Source organism: Dicentrarchus labrax, unplaced genomic scaffold, assembly GCF_905237075.1.
Source record: "Dicentrarchus labrax unplaced genomic scaffold, dlabrax2021, whole genome shotgun sequence".
Lineage (NCBI taxonomy): Eukaryota > Metazoa > Chordata > Actinopteri > Moronidae > Dicentrarchus > Dicentrarchus labrax.
This window is the reverse complement of record NW_026136722.1, coordinates 25,533,273-25,553,104: the sequence shown is the minus strand read 5'-3', so window position 1 is coordinate 25,553,104 and position 19,832 is coordinate 25,533,273. Positions and strand designations below refer to the sequence as shown.

General features: G+C 40.4%; 1 protein-coding gene across 4 annotated transcripts in view; it reads right to left on the bottom strand.

Moving 5' to 3' along the window:
• The window catches only part of LOC127357022 (macrophage mannose receptor 1-like), a 46,194-nt gene that overhangs the window by 15,164 nt on the left and 11,198 nt on the right, over positions 1–19,832 (bottom strand). The window contains exons 3-6 of one of the 4 annotated variants that reach the window (XM_051389177.1): positions 18,610–18,996; positions 8,497–8,814; positions 8,316–8,407; positions 6,873–7,459 (exon numbers count right to left, since the gene is read on the bottom strand). The exons of 2 other annotated variants lie outside the window; for them this stretch is intronic. In XM_051389177.1, the coding sequence (XP_051245137.1) occupies positions 7,334–7,459; positions 8,316–8,407; positions 8,497–8,814; positions 18,610–18,996 (923 nt within the window). In that variant the 3' untranslated portion in view covers positions 6,873–7,333. Of the gene's footprint in view, positions 1–6,872; positions 7,460–8,315; positions 8,408–8,496; positions 8,815–18,609; positions 18,997–19,832 lie in introns of those variants that run through there. One more of the 4 variants, XM_051389178.1, reaches the window with a different exon arrangement.

Here is a 19,832-nt window from a genome sequence, read left to right as displayed (position 1 = left end):
TACTAATAACTCAGAAGATTAGTGGTGAAATAGCTTTTTTAAAATTTTGAGGTAACACAACCCATTTTCTTTAACAAGCTTTTACTGTTCGGTTTTACAGTGCAGAGCGGCACAAGAAGTCATTCTTGCCTGTGGCCATCAACAGGATTTAGAGGACATCATAACACAGAGTCAGCACTGGTTAAAGTTAATAATGACCTTTTAATCACTTCAGACAATAAACTTGTCTCTGTACTTGAATTGTTAGCAGTTGCACTGGCTCCCTGTAAAATTCAGAAAATAATTTAAAATCCTCCTCCTCAACTATAAAGCTCTTCATGGTCAGGCCCCTTCATATCTTAAAGAGCTCATAGTACCCTATTACCCCACTAGAACACTATGTTCTCTGAATGCTGGGCTACTTGTGGTTCCTATAGTCTCTAAAAGTAGAACAGGAGCCAGAGCCTTCAGTGACCAAGCTCCTCTCCTATTATTACTATTATCATTGCTCATCGTCCCCATTGTTATGGCTGTTGACGTCGTTGTCATTATCTTTTTCTTCTTCATCATCATCATTACCATCATTCACTTCTATTAGTGTAGTTGTTGCTACTTTGGTTGCTGTGCACTTTTGTCTCTGTCTCTGTCCTTCTGTCTTTATCTCTCTCTCTCTCTCTCTCTCTCTCTCTCTCACCCCAACACTGGTCGAGGCAGATGGCCGACCACCCAGAGTCGGGGTCTGTCCTAGGTTTCTGCCTCTTAAAAGGAAGTCGGCTAGTGCTTGCTAATGGTGGGAACTGTTGGTTCTCTGTAAATAATTTTATAATGAGTACGGTCTAGACCTGCTCTATTTTATCTTAAATCTTAAACTCACTGTTATTTAATTTCTGTCACTGTGGAAGATGTTTACATTTACATTTACTTTCTATATAGGCTCTTTTTTATTTTTATCTATACTTTTACTTATATATACCTACACATACATTTCTATTCTGTATATTGTGTTAGATATTGTAAAAGTATTTTATATTATATAGTATTCTAATTGTAGTATTTCTGATTCTGATCTGACTTGTCTGCTCATCAAAAAAAATTGTTTTTTTTCCCAAAGTAAAATCAGATTCTATTCATTCTGTGTTCCATTCGTGGAAAAGGGATTTGTTTGCAAATGTAGGTTTTGCAAATCATCCAAATTAGCTCTCGCAACTTCCTGAAAGAGTGAGAGTCTCGAGCCTCTGGGAAATTGTTGCCTTGCTTTCTCATTATGCTGTTTCATTAACCCTATGTCTCTATGTCTAGGTAATATGTATGGGTCGGGGTCAGTTAACCTTATAGTGTACTGTGTATTTTTACATAATTAATGATTTGTTATTGTTTTTCTGATTCTATTATTGTCTAACTGTGTATTCTAAGAGCTTTAAAGGTCCAGTGTGTAACATTTAAGAGGATCTATTGGCAAAAATGGAATATAATATTCATAGGTAGCATACATTTTCATTAGTGTATAATCACAAGAAAATAGAAATTGTTATGTTTTATTTACCTTGGAAAGAATCGTTTTTATCCACAATGTTTCTACAGGAGCCCAGGAGGGACACAGATAGGGGTCAAGCCTACTAATACTATTTTACTATATATACTATACTATATTAATCCCCAGAATGGGATGTACAACTAATGCAGGGTCCAAGGCAAAGATTTGGGGCTTAGTGAATAGTTCTGCATTGTCTGGGTTATTATTCAATAATATATATAAATACTGTTTAAAATTTATCATATAACACACACAAAATGATTTTGATTTGTGTCTGCTCATCAAAAAACAAAAATTTCAAAAGTAAAATCAGCTTCTATTCATTCTGTGTTCCAGTCGTGGAAAATGGATAAGCAAATGTAGGTTTTGCAAATCATCCAAATTAGCAGAGATCTTTGTATAAGCAACTTCCTGAAAGAGCCAAGGTAATCAAAGTGTGACTTTGCTTTGTTATCTGTGTGTCCTCTAAAAGTGATCAACCAAGCACGATATTTGGTCTAAAAAAGATTACGTCCATTTTAATAACCAAGCATTTACTTTTATTATCCATTATTGCATACGCAGGATCTCTACATACCAGTAACTTTGTTTCAGATTAAGAATAGGATTTTTCAGGAAGGTGCACATTGAACTTTAAGTAGAATATATGAAAATCAATTAGCAGTCTTTTAACGTAACTTATTAATGTGTATCTTACAACCACCCGTGGCGCTACTATTGGGCCCGGGTGGGCCTGAGCCCACCCATTTTAGGCGTTTTAACGTAACTTATCAATGTATATCTTACAGCTATTGTATATCTAGCTGCCTGAATGTGCAATAGCAGTGTAGTGACTTAAAATACCATGAAATTATGTTTTTATTTATTTAATGAAATGAATGAAAAGCTTAAAGAGCTCACTCCAGCCCCTCTGGTAAACTGCATTCTTTCTACAGCTGGCTTAAATAACATGGTCCCTCCCTCTGACAACATTCTGAGATGACATTTTACCAGATACAGATTTGGCCCCTGTGATGGCCGCCCTAGCAGCCACACATTGAGGCACAAAGCGCATGGTGGTAAGTCTTTCATTTGTTTGATTATATTTAGGCTTAGAACATTACACACAATTGACAAATAACTGGACACAGATTTTGGATTCATAATACATAGTTTTATTATCCGGTTTTGACAGTAGTTATCTTTTTAGGTGCACACAATTAGTTAACTTTCGTTGTCAATTTTCGGTAGTATTATTAGGTTCATTCAGGTTATTTTTCATTGCATTAATTCATTTTTCTTTGAGTTACCAGTTCCTGGGTGCTGCTGCTGATGATGTTGCATGGCTGACAAAGGAAGTGCCGGCAGACTCAGAGACACTTAAAAGGGGTTGGGCCGATAATTGGGCTACACCATGTTGGCCTGAATCATGGAGAGAGGAAGTGATTTCTCTTTGTTTGAGTTTAGTTATTGCTGATTAGTATACTTTTTGATGTGTAGTATTTCAGTATTTTCCTTAGTTAATAATTGGCTGCATTATCTGGATATTATTGCACGGTATTATGGTTTGTTAAATGTTATGTTTTAGTCTATTCCCCCTGTGTGTCAGAGTGGCCTGATCAGCCACTATTTAAGTTTCCCCAATGTCTCAGTTTAGTTGGGTCGGTTTGGTGTGTTGGCTTAGTATGTTCAGTTCGTTCAGTTAATGTAGCCTGAGTTAAGTTCTGTTTAGTTGACCTCTTTTATGGGCCCAGAACATTATGTAAATTGATTATTTTCACTTTTTTTTTTGTGAATCAAAGGACTTTTGTGAAGACTTACCTTTGACTCCTCATGCCTGCCAGCTCGGTCCCTGACAGCCTCTTTGAACACTGAGTCCTCTCTTCCCAACTTTCACCACAGAGCTTGGTGGCTCTTCCTGAAATGACATTCACGACAGTGGGCTAGTCACACAGCTTCTACTCACTAACACGGGTACATGTATTGCTACTCTCCCTGTGCTTTTGACTTTTGATTTCCATAAGGACTTCAATCCACCCATCCAACGGTACAATCGTCCCATTTGCAGTTGTGATATGGAGCTGGAGGTCTGACAGTAGGCTTTTGATGGGTGGAATTTTGGAATTTGTTAGGACTTTTCCACTCAAGATTTCCCCACAATACTGACCTAAACACATCTCATTGTGATGTCATAGTGGAAAGTTCATACCCAACTGTTATGCTACTATATATGTGACTAAGGCTGTGTTAACACTGCAAGCCTTAGCGCTCGGTTTACTTGAAATTAATCAAATTGAAATGTACCAATTAATTACAGTCTCTATTTTTGTCATGTTGGTTCATGGTCATTGTAGGTTGTCTTATTTTAAAATTATCAGCATCTGATTACCTTACACCTGCTCACTATATAGTCTCTGTGTTTTCCTCCCACCTCTGTTAGTTTGTCTTTGTCTACTCAGTCAAGCGTACCAGCAGTATTACTCGTGTTCTTGTACTTTTTTTTTCTGGATTTGTGCCTTGCCCCTGTCTACTGTGTGATTTCCATATCTGCTTTATACTTATTCCCTCTGTAGAAGCCCCTCATAGGGTGGCTGAGGAAATGAAAACAGCCAACAACCCCTTCCACTTTTTTTCATGAGAATTAATTGAATGCGGTGTAGACACACTGTCTTAGGTCAACAAATTTTCCGTTTTGAAATGAGTAAACCAAAATTGGGAAACAAGCTGTTTCCCCAACTACAATTTATAAATAGGAACGTTTGTAATGAATAAATGAATAACCAACACAGTGAGGTGTTGTTGGTGATATGGAGATTTTCAAAAGAATTAAAACTCATCTAGGCACTTATCATCCCATCAGACAGTTATCCCAGTCAGAGTTATCCCAGTCAGAGTATGTGAGTGAACTGTAATTATATGACTGGCGCTGTACAGTGAAAGTACAATAGGAGATGTAATTTGGTTTTAGCTCTTGATTATAGATCAAGAGATCATATAGATAGATTTTAATTTAGTAACTTTTAAAAGTTATCTGACTGACTCAATTTAGTGTGTTAGCATGACGTCATCATATAGACTGACTTTTTCTCAGCTCCACCAAGTCTGGCTGACTTCCAGTAGCATTCCAAAAAAACACACAGGTTGTAAACAAGACAACAGGTTAGTCATTATTCGGAAGAGAAAACAAAGGCAGGCTTTAAATTTTTACCCAAACTGTAAAGATAACAGCAATTTAACAGTGAGCTCACTTTCCATTTTGCCTCCAAATAAAGTGGTTCAGATCACAGTGTTAATAAATAAAACACAAGTTCTAATACATTTAAATAAAATGGAAACTGTGAATGTGAAACAGCAGGTAACAAATGAATTGTCTCCTAAAAATTAAGTTTATATTTCTTTGCAATGGACAGACAGCACAGGACTTTAACACCAGAGACCAGAATTTGCTACCTAGGTTTTAGCAACAAAAGCACTTTAGTTAAGGTTAGGGAAAGGTCATGGTATCGAGTATTTTTCTGATTTAAACTTGCACTCCTGTAACATTGTTTGATTCAACGGACGGTTACAAAATGGGTGAAAACTGATGCAGCAGAATCAGTCTTTTTTATTCCTTCTTTTTTTCCTATCTTTGTCAAAACCTTGGCTCCAAGATTTGTTTCAGCCCGAACTTACGCTGACTCAGCTTCGTCTGGAGACACAAAAAGCCTTTATACAACTACACACACGCATTAGTTTCCAACAGCTGTAAACTCACTTGAATGTGAAAAATTGGTGGAGTTCCCCTTTAACCCTCCTATTATGTCAAAAGAAATTACATCCATTATATAATGCGTCAAATTGACCCACACTGTTTGTATGCACTCAAAATAATCAGTTCAAGTTAGTCAAATTTTATTATGGCTTATTATAGAGTTCAAAAAGAAATGATTATTTGATATATATTATATTTAACAAATATTTGATAAACATTTAATAAATTATATGATTTAAATGTATATCATTTCATACAATTATCAAAACTTAACATATTTAATTTCCCAAGAACATGGCAATGATGTACCAAGCATGATCCAACTGCTGTTAGGAGACAGGGTTTAAAAGAAAACAGGACTAAGAGGCTAGAGCCATGCTAGCAGCTCTGTGTTTAGGCACAATGGTGCTTTGAGCTACATGCTAATGTATGTATGTCACAATGACAATGCTAACATTCTGATGCAAAGAAGAAATATGGATTAGCATGTTCACTGTCTTAGTTTGACGTGTAAGCATGCTAACAACTGGGTTAAATACCATATGCTAATTAGAAAAACTAAACATAAAGTATGCAAATGTGATTTGTTTAGTTCTTGAACGTCCCCTCTTTTTATGTCTGCGGACGTTCAAGAGCATGTTAGAGCCTTCAGTCTATTGGAGCTATTTAGTGTCTGTCTTTGGCATAATCTCTTACAGCTCACCTTTACCCTGACAGGCCAAACAGAACCAGGATTAAAGCAGCCATAACAACAAAGGCAAATCATCGCTGTACCAGACCACCACCAGACTGTTCAGTGGAACTGGTCGGTTTTTCACTAGTTCGGGCAGACAGGAAGAAACAGAGCGGTAAAAAGTCTGGAGGAGGGCTCGCTGTCTTTGTGAACTCTAAATGGTGTAATCCTGGACATGTTGTCAAGAAGGCAGAAATCTGCACGCCTGACATTGAACTGCTGGCCATAGGGTTAAGGCCATACTATCTGCCGCGTGAGTTTACGGCCACTATTGTCGTCACTGTTTACATTCCTCCATCGGCAGTAGCGGCACACGCCTGTGACATCATCCACTCCACCGTTGAGATGGGGATGGAGCTGGACAGTTTGGAGGCTGTGACGGAGAAGAGGATGAGAGGGAAGCTGAAAGCCATCATGGACAACCCCTGTCATCCTCTTTACACTGAGCTCAGGCAGCTCAGGAACATCTTCAGCCACAGACTGACCCAGCCCCGAACCTCAAAGCAGTTTGGAGGCTCATTTGTACCATCTGCCATCATTTCCAACCCCCGCAGACAAAGACTGGTTTAGAACTCCTACCTACAACGCACAAACCCTTTGCACTATTTATATTTATTTTCCACTTTAGTAGTTTAGTAATTTTAGTTTTTTTAGTTTTAGTCAAGTTAAGTTTTTTCTGCTCATATTTTTTTGGACTCCATGTCCTACTTGAACAACAAATAGTGTATATACTTTAATTTATAGTTTTTATATCTTCTAATATTAATAATATTAGCAATATTTTTACTGTGATATTCTTTTCTGTTTTTGCGCTGCTTTGCCCTATTGCTGTTGTGTCAAAATGAATTTCACCTTCGGGGGATAAATAAAGGAATTATCTTGTCTTATTTATTTATACAGTACAGACAATCTACAACACATCAGTTATACCTAAGGTCATGACCCTAAATCAGGAAAAGTCAGTGAATTTCATGGCAGGAAGAATGACCCAATAGCAACTTAACACAAGACAGACACTAAATACTAAACCTAGACGTTCCCTAAGAGGGAGTAAACCTCACAGTTAGCTGAGCTCTTAACATTCACTTAAACTGCTGTAGTTTCACATACTATTATTATTCATATATCTTTGCATTATACTAATTTATGTAAACAAGTTATTAATGCAAGGGCACAAATGACTGACTTGAATACAAATACTACCAAAACATTACCCTGATATTAGCTATGTAGAAATGTGTAATAATGTAATTAATATGAAAGGTGTCCTGTCTTAGTAGAGAATGAAAAGTCAGTTAGAAAAGTGGTATCTCTGAACTGACTGAAAATCTAACAGAAAATAAGAAAGAAATATCATTTAAGTTAACATCTTCTGCTTGTTCTCTTCCTTTTCTTCCAAGTAGAAGATCTTTCCATCCGGCTGCTTCCTCCATGTCAGCTTTATGTCCTCACTCAGGCCGTTGTCCTTCAGTGTCTGAGTCAACTGAGAAACACAAACTTTCTTCATTTAGTCTTTATTACAAACATTACAAGAAGGGCATGTCATTTCCACTGCAGGTCACTGACATGCTACATAAAATCCTGTAGTCTTTGGTTGACTGGCCAGATTGCATTGTGTGTCCTACAGTGCCACCTACTGACTGATATTAAGCATTTAAAATATATATTATTAAACAAATATAACACTGAGAAACTGGGTTGGAAGAACTTAGGTTCAAGCATAGTTTCAGTATAGTTTTATATAACTGAGCACTCTACAGGACCAAGTGGGGTCCCCAACATATGTTACCACACCCCACAATTTATTTTTCTGCTCATAGTGTACTTTTTAAAATTCTTATTTCAATGTCATTGTTCACATTGTTTCTTCTTTTTCTCCTCCATTTTTACATTTTATTATTATAATTATTTTGTGTGTTGTATTTTTATACACTTCATAAACTAACTAACTAGCTAACGTTTTGTATAACATTTGCTGACTTAAGATAAGCAACTATATATGTTGCTTTTATCTATTAACCATCTTCAGAATGTCTTATTTATCATAGACGAGCCTACCACATAGGATATCTATTTACAGGAAATGAGACAGTTGACTGAGCTTCTGACCGAGACTTGCTCAACTGTTATTGGAGCACAGAGGAAAAAGGGGCGGGACGGTCAATTGAATTAATTTGTGCTATTGAATTAATCATTTGTGTGGGTTTGTTTCTCCAACATTCATCCAGTAACAGTACAGTGTATCCTTTGAATGGGGTTTTCACTTGGATAGCTTTCCAGCACACTGACGCCACCAAGCTTGTTCAATAATCTTTGCATACAAAACTCATCATTATTACCTGCTTCAAGATGGCTTCCGCTGCATCCTCAAGGTTCACAGAAGACTCCCATTTAGTTACTTTCACCCTCACCACCTGCTGCTTCACTGGCACTTTTTAAAAACGGGAATATGCAATTAAAAATGTTTTTCACCAATATGTAGTACTGTACTATTCAGTGAAGTACTGAATTAAAGCTCACCTATTTCACAGACAAAGAAGAGACCTGTATCACAGTCACAGTCTTCCCATCGGCCATTGTGTATAACTGCACAGGCATAATCACCATTTGGTTCATTATTATTCCAATATGTGAAGGAAGTTGGGCTCCCATCTGACCACTTCCATGAGTCTCTGTAGAGGCCGATCCACACGCTTCGGGTCTGGTTCATATTCTCTATCTGGTCATTCTCAGCTTGGTTCCTCACACTGGCCAGGTCAGTGTAGTGCTCCCTGCAGTAGCTCTGAGCCTCACTCCAGGTCTTGGACTCATTCACATATATGAAGCTGGAAGATGTCACTGTTTCAATGTTACAGCAAAATTGAAAAATGTTGTTAACATGAAGAAATATCTGAACATTGCTACATTTGCTATTCTGGTACATGTGATCCAGTCATGACAACTGTCGAAATCAGGGGTGCCCAAACCTTTTCTCTTGGACTACCAAAACTTAATGGTAAGGCAAGGGCCAAAAGCAAACGTCTATTGTATAGTATTAAGATGCAAAACTGGGATCCCAAGTTCCCTTAATTGACTGACTTCTGTTGCAAAGTGTCACTCTGTCCACCATGCTCAGATTATGAAAAATAACAATTAGAGATACTATACATAGAATTTTTACTTCACAAGAAATAAAACAGCATATATAAATAAATCTTGTCTTATGGTGGTTCATCTTTGGCCCATGAGGGCAGCTTTGGGAAGTCCTGGTCTAATACTGTCTACACCAAAAAAGCATATTAGGTTGACACATTAGACATCACACGAGTTTTAGTAAATACTGCACTAATCAACCTATGTGTAATTACGTATGATGTAATGTGAAAGGGGTCATAGTGATGAAAATCAAGCTTTATGGATAGTTTAGTTAGCTTTGGATATTTTTGGGGGGTTTAGGCCTGCATATTCTTCTCAGGTGTTGGTGGAGACTCAAGTAAAACTAAAATATGATTGGAAATCAAATACACATTTGTCGTGTGGCCAGAAAAGAAACTTCAAATAAATGCTAATTTTGCTCCGTGTCTGGCAGGGTATGTGACAAATTAATAGAATGTTAGGTCAATGCCAATGTTAGCCAATATAACATTCGACTGAATTTATGAAGCTGAATGAAAAAATAATAAAAACAATGTGCTAAAACTAACACCAATTCAAATTCATAAGGTATAATGTGCTGCTTTTAAAATTAATTTAGTAATAAAGTAATAAAAGTAGTAAAAAAGTAATAAGTTATTAGTTATAAGAGAAACTAAGATCAGGAGTTTCCTTGAGTATTTGATGCTAGAGATGGTAGTCACAGTCATCCAGGACATCCACTAGATGACGACCCGGCGATCAACATCCTCGTCAGCTACAAAAGCCTATGCTAAGGCAAAGCTGCTCTTGCTCAATTAGCTTACGCTGAAAGTGAAGCTGACATGATGAAGCAAAGTGCAGACCTGGAAGCGAGCATGCTAAAGCAAACAGCTGACTGGGATGCTGGTCTCCATCTTCTCCAGTGCCAAAGAGCAAAAGCTGAAGCTACAGCCTATGATAAAGTGGAAGTTAAAAACGGGGAGCTCAATTGAGGACCTTATGTTGAAGATGAGCCTTTCAGTACCGTCCAACGCACATGTGAGTATGCGCAACAAGTCCAAGTTGGTCTTTTTGGAGCTGCCATTAAAGCATGTAGCAGTTGAGTCACATGTGGCAGTGGAGTCACATGAGCGACTGAGAGAAACTTGAAATATTTGATGTTAAACCAGCAACTCATCATGATATCTGTAGTGAAGTACTTAGTGAGGCAAGGGAGAGTGAATGGACATGGGGTGAACTCCAGGAACAAACCCTGCTAAAAGTCATGCTTTCATCAGTGCCAGCACTTGCCTATTATGACTCCAATTGTCGAACAGTCATCAATGCAGATGCCAGTAGCTTTGGCTTAGGAGCAACACTGCTGCAGGAGCACGATGGTGAGTTGAAACCAGTTGCTTTCTGCTCACACACCCTGACTGAGACGGAGAAACGATACTCCCAGATTGAGAAGGAATGCTTGGCGACCATGTGGTCTTGTGAGCGGTTTGCACGTTACATACAAGGAATGGACAGCTTCTGTCTTCAGACTGATTACAAACCGCTAGTACCACTGATCAATGCATGTGATCTGGATAAAGCACCAGTGCGGTGCCAGAGACTTTTCATTCGCCTCATGAGGTTTAATGTGACAGCTGTGCATGTTCCAGGGAAACAGTTAATCGTGGCTGACACTCTATCCAGGAGTCCCTTGAGCCACAACACAGAGTCAGAGACAGACCAACATGTCAAGGCCTACATCGAAGCGGTGGTGACGAACAAACCGATTTCACCAGACAGGCTCAGAGAGATAAGAGAAGCCACGCAGAATGACACAGACCTCTAGACAGTCACCACCTGCATAAGAAATGGCTGGCCACGTAGAATGGCCGGGTTTCTGTCTTCCACTGCATTCCACGCTGCCAGACATCACCTGTCCCAAGCAGAGGGACTTGTTCTGTATCAGGACAGAATAGTGATTCCAGCACCGCTGAGCACCAATGTCTTGAAGCAAATTCACGAAGGCATCAGCAGCGACATAAAAAAGATTGTGGAGAGATGCAAATTCTGTATCGAGCATAAACCAAACCAAAGGCTGGAGGCGCTCATCACCACTCCCCTGCCAGAGGGACCCTGGCAGAGAATTGCTGCAGACCTGTGTGAGCTAGAAGGGAAGAACTATCTGATAGTAGGGGATTACTATTCCCGCTACATCCAGATGGTTGGTTACCCTCCACGTCAAGCCTTCAAGTCATCAATCATCTCAAAGCATGTTTGGCAGATGGGGAGTATCACTGGAGCTCATCAGTGACAACGGCATGCAGTTTGTATCAGCCGAGTTCAGAGACTTTAGTGAGACGTATGGGTTCGTTCACACAACGTCAAGCCTCCACTATCCCCAGGCAAATGGGGCCGCCGAAAGAGCAGTCCAAACTGCTAAATTACTTCTCAAGCAGCCAGACCCATACATGGCCCTAATGTGCTACCGAGCGACACCCATTGCTGCAACAGGGACCAGTCTGGCTCAACTGATGGGATGGCAGATCCGTACCACCATCCCCACACTGGAAAAGAGACTGCAAGTCACACCCATCAGTCATGATCAGGTGCCGATAAAAGACTCCAGAGCTAAAAAGTCATATGAGCATTTCTACAACCGGCGACATGCTGTCCGCCCTCTTCCAGTGTTGCACACAGGACAGGCTGTCCGAGGCAAGCTGGATGGAGTAAAGGGATGGAAGACCCCTGTGGAGGTGGTAACAAAATCAGCGGAACCGTGGTCTTATCTGGTCAGGATGGACACAGTGATGCGTCGCAATAGGAAACACCTACAGGCTCTCCCTACTGACCAACAGCATCAGTCAGAAGGAAGCCCTGCACAGCCACCCCTGGACCTGTCAGCCTCAGAGACCACACAGAGGACCCCTGTGCGGCCTGCTTCATCTGAAGAGACTGCAAGACTGCTCTCTAGGGGCCGTGAGGTTAAGTTACCCCTCAGGTTCAGAGACACTCTGACTGAATGGTGATAATCTAAGACAGGATATATTGTTCCAGGCTTTAAAAAAAAAAACAGGACATTTGTTTGTTGAGATGCACTTTTAGTTTGTTCTGTCTGAGTTAAAATGTCCCCTCGAGAGAAAGAGAAAAAGAAACAGAGACCAAAAGACTTTTGAGTTGAACTTTATTCTTCCATAGGAACGGCAACTATTGAGGGCAGAATTATCCCTACGTTGCTGCGGACGGAGGGCAGTCTACCCCGAAGTCCTAGTTTCCTGTTTGTTGTTTATGTTCAATGTTTGAATTAACACTAAGGCAGAGTTTGAGAGTTTCTTAAGGTGACTCATGTGCATGCTTCTATTTTAGCCTCTCTTCTGTTTCAAAAGGGGGAGATGTAGTTAGGTACTTGAATGTAACACACTAGAGTGGACGCATGTATGACGTCACTGAGGTGAGACTGGAGAACGAATGAATAGCGCTATGTTTGATGACACATGCTCAGGTACGGCTGTTAAGCTAAGTGAAGCTAGCTAAATAAAGACTGCATTAATACCAAGTAAGACTGGCTGGTTGATTAACGTGACAATATCCGAAGTCACTTAAAAGACATAAAAAAAAGTGTCTTGAACTGAATCCTCAGAACAGGCTAAGGGAATTTGTGTAGTGCACATGCTAAATCCTGCAGCAGGCATCAACATGGTTGGCAACATCTCAAAGAGACACTTTCCAAAGCTGACCAACAAACATTCTCCTTGAACTCTCGTATTTGGATACAGCTCGGTGGGTACAACAAATAATGGAAAAGCTCCCCTTTAACCTATTATATATAATAGGTGCAAGGTGTCTTTTCCTCCCTTCTCTGTATTCTCCAAGTGTGTCCAACAACAAGCAAAGATAAAAAATTATGTACGCTTTAATATATTCATGTCTAACAGTCATGCATCTTTGAAGAGTGAAAAGCCTGTGAAGTACAGTAATAAATCCCCCCTGACTGTACACAAAAAAGACATACCTGCAGAACTGTCAGGTGTCCAATCCAGTCCTGCTTCAAAGACATTAGATGAACCAGACTGTCATTATCAATACATAAAAAGCCCCACCCACTGACAAAATGTAGAATCCCTAGAAGACAGCAAAGCATACCTCAGAGAGAATCGCATCTGCTATGGATGTTGTGGTTCTACTCAACACATGGCAAAAGACTGTAAGAAGACCCTGTGATTTGAGTGCAAAAGTGTCAAACACATTGCGGCCCTACATCCAGGTCCTCCTCCTGTAACCACAAAGAGTGCTATGGCTGACAAATATGACAGTGGGGAGCAAAGTGAAAGCTCATCTTCTTCAGTCACCTTCAAGTGTACAGACATTTGTGGAAATTCTGACAGCTTACGCTCATGAAAAAGGAGAAGGCAATTAAGATGTACACAGTGCAGTGATGAACAAAGTAATAAGTCACTTGCCAAGACAGAGTACTTCAACCTTTTTGAAGTTAATGTCAGCTCCCCCCCCATACACCCTGAAAACCTGTTCCACCAAATTGGAGACTTCAGGAAGGAGAATTACTAATTTCAACACCAGTCCATGGATGAAAAACTACAGCTTCCCTTACCCACTTTAATAGAGTGGGACATGGTACCAGATGATAGGACAGAAATTCCCTTCCCAGAGAGGACATACCATCACCCCCATCTACAGTCAGTTACTAACAAGATTCAATCTGTAGACCCGAGATCCTCCGATCCTCCTGCTCTTAGGTAGAGACATCCTTAGGGTACAAAGTATGCGAGCAAGTCAACGGGCCACACAAGGCACCTGACGCACAATGGCTGGACCTAGGCTGGGTCATTGTGGGAGATGTGTGGATGGGAACAGCCCACAAACCTTCAGAGTTTAATGTCTAAAAAACAAATGTACTGCACAATGGTCGACATCCTTTCTTAGACAAGAGACACTTTGGAAAGTGTCTCTTCTGCGGCGAGTATACCAGGCGCTTTACCCTTCCGCTCTCCAAGACAAAGCCTTCCAAGCAAAAGAGAGCAAGCGTTGAAACAGCTCTACTCACCAGGGAGAACTCTGGAAAAAAACAGAAATGAAAGATCACTACATCAAGTACATGCAGAAGATGCTGGACAAAGATCCAGCTGAGCTTGCTCCACCTTTAGATAAAGGTAAAGAACACTGGTTCCTGCCAACATAAAGCCAGACCAGATACAGGTACAGGAAGTTCTTTTGAGGTTCCAGAAAGAACCTGTAGCCCTTACAGCAGATGTTTTTTTGCTTTGCCGTCCGAGAAGTCCACAGAGATTATCTCCGGTACCTCTGGAATGAGGACAATGACACTAGCAAAAACGTGGTTGAGTACCGGATGAAGATCCATGTATTTGGAAACAACCCTTTACCTGCTGTAGCTATCGACTGCATGAGACAAGCAGCTAAAAAAGGTGAACAAGAACACGGTTCTGATGCAAGGCAGTTGAGAGACAGTTTTATGTTGATTAAGGTCTCACTTCAGTCCCCACACCTGAAGAGGCAAAAGATCTCCTCACACACACCAGAAAGATGTTAGCAGAATCCAACCTACGACTGTACAAAGTGGCATCAAACAGCAACCAGGTAATGGAAGCCTTCCCGACAGAGGACCGCGCCAAGGATCTGAACCATCGACAAGTGCTTGCTCATGGTGGGAACTGTTGGGTCTCAGTCATTAATGTTATAAGGAGTTATGAGAACTGTCACCTGAAAAAAGGCTCCTCTACTCCCAGAAAAAGAAGCACAGTGGAACCTATGGAAAGAATCTTTAAAGGCTCTTGAAGATCTGCAAATACAAAGGTGCTATATTCTAGTCTTGCTGTCTTCAACACAGAAAAGAGAATTGTGCATATTTTCAGATGCTTCTACAGTAGCAATAGGAGCTTCGGGCTACTCAAGAGCTGCTGACACTGACAATGACAATGCCATGTTGGATTTGTTATGGGGAAGTCAAAATTGGCCCCTCGACCTGCCCACACCATTCCACGCCTTGAGCTCTGTGCAGCTGTGCTGGCTGTTGAACTATACGAGCTAATCAGAGATGAGATTGACTTTGAGGTGGACGCTGTGGAGTTCTTCACAGACAGTAAGATCGTTCTCTGTTATACTCCACAAGACAGTATTACATGTATGTTTTTAACATTCCAGATCTACACACACTGTACCAACAGAGCTCGACCCTGCAGACCATGCAACCAGGTCTATGCCAGCTGCCCAACTCAAACACTGAAACTGGTTCTCAGGTCCAGCTTTCCTGTAATGTGACAGGGTGGCTGACTCTAATCTCTTCACCCTCATTGAGCCTGATTATGATAAGATTCGTCCTGATGTTACTACTCTGGCAATAAAGATATCAGAGTCGCAGTTGGGCTCACAACACAGCAATGTTCAAGCTGGAGAACACTCTATCAGACTATAGCCAGACATATTCATGTTGCAGCATCCTTCAAAGGAAAGTCAGACAATGCAGAAAGAAAAGGATGGGAAAGTTTCAAAGAAGCATACAGAATAAGTTTCACAAGCCAAAGCTGTGATCATTTCTTCTGTCCAGTACAAACCATTCAAAGTAGAATTGAAATGTCTCAATGTGGTTCTTGATAAAGATGGTCTGCTTCGTGTCGGAGGTCGCCTTTCTTCTGCTAACCTGTCGAAAGTCACATTTCTATACTACTTGTGAGACACTTTCATGAATAAGTAGCTCACCAAGAACGACACATTAGGGAAGGAGCCATTCGAGCAGCTGGATAATGGATAATTAGGAGTAAGTGTCTGGTGTCTTCTGTCATTCACAAGTGTGTTACCTGCTGCAAACTGGGAGGGAAGTTGGAGGACCAGATGATGGCAGATCTGCCATCCGACAGACTCACTCCTGAACCTCTATTCACCCCTGTTGTTCTTGATGTCTTTAGGCCATGATCTATCATGACACGTGGCACAAGTGTGTGTGTGATGAGAGCGGTGGGTATTGAACTTATTGAAACCATGTCAATGACAGTTTTAGCAATGCTCTGCTGAGGTTTTCTCGATTCGTGGTCCAGCAAAACTTCTGCGATCTGACAGAGGGACTAACTTTGTGGGAAGAATGACCTGATGCCAAAAAAAAATCTCTCTCTCTCTCTCTCTCTCTCTCTCTCTCTCTCTCCTCTGTACACATCAGCACATGCCAATTGCGCTACCACTTCATTATAGAGAAGTATCAACAACACCATGTACCAGAAATAAATCTATAAAGCCAAAGCAAAAATAATTATTTGTAGAAGAGAGAGTTGTTTCAGAGCTTGGGCATACCTTATTTAAAACGCCGCTCACATCGACGGCCTTTCAGTGACGCAAACAGGTTAATCACCATGTCAAACTTCACATGGCTGTACCTCACCATCTGCTCCCCTGCAGATCATTGGATAATGTGCACATGCAAAGACAGCAAGTGCCTGGCTTTCTCGAAGCGCACTGTGCAGCTACTGACACATTATCAGAGCGCCACATCCTGCGCGGCGTTACAGCGGCTGCAGCGGCTGCAGCGGCTGCAGCTGTGTCCACAACTGGATGTGGCTGATTGTCATCTGTGGTCAGCAGTTCAGATATGAAGGACGGAAAATTCTCCAGGCCCTGTCTCGTTTTGAGAGAATCTGTGGTAGACGTGTACTTTGCAACCTGTGTGTCTGACAGGTGATCGGCTAATTGACTGTCTAAAAAAGAACTGGTCGTGTTAAGTGGGAGATACGTCGGACCCCCGCAGCGCAAACGCATGTCCCCCACAAAATGTAATATAGTCCACATTCTGTGATAGTGAATGCCTGTTTTTCTTTACCAGCTCGTTGTGTCTCTGTACAGCAGGATGCAGTGACCCTCATTAAGCTGACAGGCGATGTTCACTTTACCCAGCAATGACAGCTTTACGCTATTTCCAATGTGGCTCGTGCTGCATTCATGTTTCCTAATTTTGTCGGATAAATGTTTTAAATCCACAATTCCTTGTTGGGTCCAAGTCGTGTCTCCTCCAAACAGCAAACATGGGAAACAGAAAAGTGAATTACTAGCTACGCTTGCTGTTAGCCAGTCCATTAGCTGAAACCACTTAACACAAAATTAAGATTTTGTCGTTTGTCCTTTTGTGTTATTTGAACATCGTTTGGGTGATGAGTTCCCAATCTCTTTACTTCCAATTTTTTTTTGAAAGTCTGAAAATTGATTAGAAAGTAAATAATCCACCTTGTTCATGTTCATGCTAACGCCCACCATACTACGAACTAGCCTCACTGTACTGTAGCTACTGCGCTGTGATTGGTCGAAGGTCACTGTACCGTAGCTACTGTGCTGTGATTGGTGAATGAATTCAGCCCAAATGGGGGTGTGTCACGACACCTGTCAATCACAATCGAATGGAAGCTTACGCTACTGTGCTTGGGCTGAATAAATTTAGCCCATTCACTTTTTGGTGCTGTTGCTGCTTTAGGTTCTACCAAAATTCAAAACAATATGTTCTAAGGTTTTTAATAATAGTTTTTCATCTTTACTGTAAAAGATAGGGGAGGCTTAGCCCTTTTGGCCTATATATACCAGCCGTCCCTGCTGGTAGTGATATAATGATATTATATGAAGTGGGGAGTGTGCTGCCTTTAAAGTTAATTTAGTAATAAAGTTATAAAACTAGTTAAAAATGAACAAGTTATTGGTTAAAAAAGTTTTAAAAAGTGAGTTTAATAAGTTATAACATTAAAAACATTTCATTTATTTGCATTGGTTCATATGGTGTGCTGCCCTCTACTGGTCAGGGCTAATTCTGCAGTTAAGCACAGACAAGCAAGACAGACAGTGCTAGATACGTGTTGCTGCTGAATGTATTTCTGACAAGCTTCGGCCTTGGAGACTATTCGTCTGTAAGTAATATGTGTAAACTGTGAGAAAACACTTGCCTTTTATTAAGGAATGTTACGTTAGCAACTTTTCTATTGTTTTGGTAGAACATGTGCTCTGCTAGCTAGCATACAACAGTAGCTAACTCTGTTCAGTAACTGACTTTGTCACTTAGCTGTTGCTGTGAGCTGTATTTTTTACACAGTATAGTGCTGCCTTAAGCTTTAATACTTATTTGAGCATACATCAGTATGTATGATTTTGTTCTTTTTTCTCTAATGTTTCAGTTTTACAATCAAAAGCAAATCCAAGATTGGAAACAACAATTCAGTGAAATACAAGAAAAGTCCAGCCTTGTGTGTTTATTGGAGGACTTTTTAGTGTTAACTGGCTGTCTAACTTTGCACAAGAATAGGCGCTGCAAGGGCAGTATATATTATATCAATAATATGTCAGTTTTTTCAGCTTGTTCTGCTGCCCCCAAATGGCCAAAAATCCATTAATGCACTTTCAAAAAAATGGCTAGCTCTTTAACTGTAAATACTGTAAATAACTTTATAAATAAATAACTTAACTTTTGTGTAAACATCTCATACAGCCCTGGCCAGCATGAGACTGATGTTTGGAGTAGTATTTGCCATTATAATGTGTTTTCCTTACTATGGTAGCAGACAAACTGTGCTGTATCTGTGCAAAGCCAATCCTCCCAGAAGCCACCAGCAGCCATTCCTGCACAGTTCTCATATCCCCTTTCGTTACTGGGTTCACCAGGCTTCCACATCCTGAACTCTGCCTCTCCTTCACTGTTAGAATCCTTCTTTTCCAGTGACCACCTCCAGCTGTTCCTGTCACCATACAGCCCTGTCCAGAGATGACCACTGTAGTATTTTTGTGACGCAGCCATCAGCTGCTTATACTCTTCCTCGTTTTCAACTGAGGCCAGGTCGGTGTACTTCTCCCTGCAGTAATTCTGAGCTTCAGTCCAGGTCTTTGCCTTTTCAACAAGGATGTAGATGCGGGGAAAACAGGCAGGTAGGAAACACAGTCCTGTGGTAATGAAAAAAGACGAGATAAGGATTTATTTGAAAATTGCTGATCATTCATGATCACTTTTCAGCACATTCAGTGTTGGGTGTTTATTGGTTTGTTATTGGTTTTAAGTAAGTGTAAAAAATGCTGATGCGATTGTGGAGATTTATAACACCTCTTAGCTTGTTTTGTTTTCTCTTTAATGTTTTGGCTCACTCTTACTGCTTTCTTTGTCCGCTGCTTCAGGCAGCTGTCTTTCATGAAGAAGCTCATATTAACCCAGTGTAAGCTTCCTACTCACACACTAAACAGCAGACAACACTAGATATTGATTGGAGCATTCAGCAGCTAAACAGCAGTATTTTTCATATCAGGTGCCGAGACCAAAAACAGATCTAAAACGAGATATTGGACTTAATGATATATCAATGTTGTGTTTACAGCCTGTTCCTGCTGCCTCCAAGTGGCTAATAAAATCTATTTATACACTAATCAGTATCTAATTATTCATATCTGATAAATAGATTCTTTATTGTCCTTTTCAGGAAATTTGTTGCCACAGTCTGTACATACACGTATACACACAACATTACCACAGGATAGACATTTAAACACAGCACAAACATCTAAACACAACACAGGTAATTACACGTAACGGCTAAGGGGGAGTTTTGTTGAGTAATACTATGGCAGAAGGAACAAAACTTCTCATTTGCAGGCTAGTGATCTGTATCTGCAGCCGGATGAAAGCAGTGTGAAAATTTGATTAGAGGGGGTAAATGGACTGTACTAATATAGCGTCTTTCGACCACTTAATGTGCTGTACACTACATGCCACACTCACCCCATTCACA